Source organism: Dama dama, chromosome 1 (assembly GCF_033118175.1).
Source record: "Dama dama isolate Ldn47 chromosome 1, ASM3311817v1, whole genome shotgun sequence".
NCBI classification, from domain to species: Eukaryota; Metazoa; Chordata; class Mammalia; order Artiodactyla; family Cervidae; genus Dama; species Dama dama.
The window spans coordinates 60425725-60429829 of NC_083681.1; the positions used below are offsets into that span (position 1 = coordinate 60425725).

The 4105-nt window shown below is 41.4% G+C and overlaps 1 protein-coding gene across 1 annotated transcript; it reads left to right on the forward strand.

Annotated features, from left to right (window-relative positions):
• The first annotated feature begins 911 nt into the window (after window positions 1-911).
• Window positions 912-1088, forward strand: LOC133054847 (ATP synthase subunit e, mitochondrial-like). Its single transcript, XM_061140185.1, has one exon. It carries the CDS (start codon window positions 912-914, stop codon window positions 1086-1088), a length of 177 nt encoding a protein of 58 aa, XP_060996168.1.
• The last annotated feature ends 3017 nt before the right edge of the window (window positions 1089-4105 follow it).

Sequence of the window (4105 nt, forward strand, 5' to 3'; positions counted from 1 at the left end):
ATCAAATCCTCCTGGGTTGGGACACATAGTTTTTTGAGGAAGGAACCCACTGAGTCCTCCTTTGCCTGGCAAAGCGATAAAGCTGTTGTTTTCTACTTCACCCAAAACCCTCTCTGAGATTTGATTTGCCATCAGTGTACAGAGAGGCTGAGCTTTTGGCATCAGGTGAAGGGCAAGAAATGTAGATAGTCTGGTTCTATGAAGGACTGGAGAACTGTGCTTTGGGAACCAAGTGAGGCAGTTAAGCAGAATTGGGAGACTGAGCAATAAACAGTTTGGATAACAGAGATCCACTCCTTCCACAGCAGTGCCAATTCCCTCCAGCCACAGACCATAGGCAGCCCAAGAAAGCATCAGCAGAAGCGATTGTGAAGCAAATGGCAGTTATGAGGCAGACATTCTCGACAATTCCTCCCCAGAGAAGCCTTAGGTACCCCCACTTTCCCATTCTACATCTTCTAACCCAACCCTGTTTTATATTCCTGGGTAGCATTCATCGCTGCTTGACATACTTATCTTGTTTTCATACATTCCCTCTCACTAGAACGCCACCTTTGTGAATGCAGGAGCCATACTTGTCTTGTTCATTGCTTCTCAGTGCCTGGCACACAGTAGCGTGAGTGTGTGCATGCTTAGCCATTTCTGACTCTTTGCGACCACAGGGACTGTAGCCCGCCAGGCTCCTCTGGCCATGGAATTTTCCAGGCAAGAATACTGGAGTGGGTTGCCATTTTCTACTCTAGGGAATCTTCCCGATCCAGGGATCGAACTCATGTTATCTTATGTCTCTATCTGCATTAGCAGGCAGATTCTTTACCACTGTGCCACCTGGGAAGCTCTGGCATATGATAAGACCTTAATAGTATTTGTTGGGTCCGAATTGGGCTTCCGGTGGGAGGGTCATGGTCAGGATGGTTTCGCTGGTGCAGGTCTCTCTGCTCATCAAGCTGGGCAGTTACTCTGCCCTGTTCCTCAGCGTGGCCTATGGAGCCAGGCGCTACAATTACCCAAAACCCTGGGCAGAAGAAGAGAGGAGGATAGCAGCTGAGGAGAAAAAGGAGCGGGATAAGCAGAAATGCATGGAGTGAGAACTGGCAGAAGCCCAAGAGGATAGCACATTAAAGTGAGCCTGCCCTTCTCCAGAACAGTGTGGATGAATAAAGTTTAAAAAACAAACAAACAAACAAAAAAGACCTTAATAATATTTGTTGAGCAAATGAATAAAAGACCTAGAAAGCCAAAACATAAATTCATGGACCAATTTTTGCCTAGGCAGACGAGAGATGCACCTGGAACCCCCAGAAATAATTCAGAGATGGTCAGTTAGTCTTGGGGTGGAAGTTGAATGTACTGGGACAGAAATCCTCACCTAGGGATCAAGAGGCATCGTTATTTTGGAATAGTAAAGTCTTGGACAGTTTATTACAAACATCATCTCAGTATAATTACAACCTCTAATTATACATCACCATTTCCATTTAGCAAATGAGAAAGCAAAGGCTCATAAAAAATTAAACAAATCTCTTGCCCCTGGTCCTATAGCTAGTATCTGAAAGAACAAGATGTGAAATCCTGTCTAGCTGTTTCTGTAAGTCACGCCTTACAGAAACTTCTGTAAGTTTCTGTAAGTCATGGTATATTTCCATTATATCATGTTGGTTAACATCCACCCTTGGGCCTGTTCCCCATCCTTGAGGTGGATGAAGAGGAAGAGACAGCACACACATAAATCTTTCAAAAGAACAGCTGCAGCATATACCATGTGTGGCCCAAAGTGAAAATCAAGACACAAGCAAACATGACTAAAGATCATGGCCTTTGTCTGCCAAGGCACAGTAAAAACAAAAGGGAGATCTGTTTGATGTAGGTGATCTAAAATGACCTCTTCATGGCCAGCTTATGACATAAAAATGTTTTTAAGCTGCTGTTGCACAAAAGTGACTCTGAGCTATCATATTTCATAGCTCACCTAACTTTCTAGCTACCAGAGCATTTGACTGATAAAACGTCACTCAAAAGAGACTGTGGTGTTGTGTATGTGAGGTCTCCTCATTTAAAGTTAGCTTCTTTTTATTGTTGTGGACAAGTGAAGGATTTGCCCAATTTTCACTGTCCTTGAAATATCTTTCCAAACATCAATGGTGGAGTCTTTGTCCCACATTTCTTTCCCTCACAACTCTCACGAGGACACTTAAACTTGCTTTCCTGGGTGCAAAGAGAGTCAATGAGTAGTCAATAGTTGTAACTAATCAATATTTTATTCCCAGTTCAATTTCAACAATGGAGAATGAAGTGACTTTTAAAAGACCAAAGGGAGACACTTTGACAAACATTCCAGGAAGTGTACAAAGTTAGGATTAAAATAAAATCTTCAATCTTTTGCTAAGAAATTCCATTTCTGTAGATCATTCTTCTAAAGAAATAGTAACTATAAAAAATAGTTTCAATCTTTTAGAAAAGAGATTGAAAGAAAATATACCAAAATATTTAAAGGGCTATATTTATGTGAAGGAATTATAGATTATTTTTCTCTCTTCTACCAGCCCATCTGTATTTTTCAGATGTTTTATGTTTATGTGAGGTAAAATATTCTACTAAAGTTTATTGTAACTTTTTTTGAAAGGAAGACTATTTCCAACCCTTCCCTAGGAAAACGGATTTATATCAAATACTTTGTGTTTCTTGAAGATTATGGCTTCAGGCTGAGGAGCAGTCTGCATTAGCAGAATCATTCAATCTCTTTCAGATAACTGTATGTGAACTGAAAGATATTTCTGAACATCCCTGAAAGATGCAGGTGCTTTTAAGAAGTATCTTTTGTATCAAAAGAAACTGGGAATTAACAGACCACAGTTCTTACATCTGAATTACATTAGTTACATTGTTAAGTGAGAGAACATGCTGAGGGAGATAGGCAGAATTCTAAGCTGGTCCTCCAAATTCTTGGCTTCTTGTGCATGCAAAGCTGCTCCCAGTTATTCAGTCAAACACTAATGTTGTTGTGACAGGATTTTGAAGATTTAATTGAATTCTCAAATCATTTGACATCAAGGTACAGAGAGGTGGTCTGACCTAATCACATAGCCCTTTAAATCTGGATCAAGAGTTCAGAAGCTGGGAAGTCAGAGATTCTATGCACCAAAGATTTGACATGGCCTTGCAGACTTGAAGATGGGCCATGTGTGGGAACATAGGCAGTTCTAGCAGCTGAGAGTGGACTTCAGCCAACAAGCAGCAGCAAAACAGTGACCTACTTCAGTCCTACAACCTCAAGGAAGAGAATTCTACCAACGAGCTGAGAAAGTTTGGAAATAAATTTTTTTCTCAGAGCCTCCAAATAACAGCCCATTCTGGGCTGTATATTGAGTTTAGCCTGTGAGACTAAGTGGAGGACGCACCATGCTGTGTTGTACTCCTGACCTAGAGAAGAAATACATGCTGCTTTAAGGTGCTGAGTGTGCGGTAATGTTACTTAGCAATGTCTGTGTGTGTGTGAGTCGCTCAGTCGTGTCCGACTCTGCGACCCCATGGACTGTAGCCCACCAGGCGTCTCTGTCCAAGGGATTCTCCAGGCAAGAGTACTAGAGTGGGTTGCCATTTCCTTCTCCATTCTTAACGATAGAAAGCTAATATAATGAGTTGTTGAGTGTTTGCTCAAACTCATGTCCATTGAGTCGGTGATGCCATCCAACCATCTCATCCTCTGTTGTCTCCTTCTCCTATTCTCCTCAATCTTTCCCAGCATCAGGGTCTTTTCCAATGAGTTAGCTCTTCGCATCAGGTGGCCAAAGCTTTAGCATCAGTACTTCGAATGAATATTCAGGGTCGATTTCCTTTAGGATTGACTGATTTGATCTTCTTGCTGTCCAAGGTACAGAGTATTTATTACGAATGAAGGAAATTTTGGGCTATAGGGAAAGGAAAATTTTCCTATTTTACCCTCACTTCCAATCCATTTCCCAAATGTGTAATTCACTCCAGAACATTCTGCAGAGTGTTAATGATGTTGGTTTTTCTCCTTTACAGAATTTCAATACTAAAGAAATGAGTAATATTTCCCTGGTGGCTCAGGTGGTAAAGAATCCACCTGTAATGTGCAGACTCA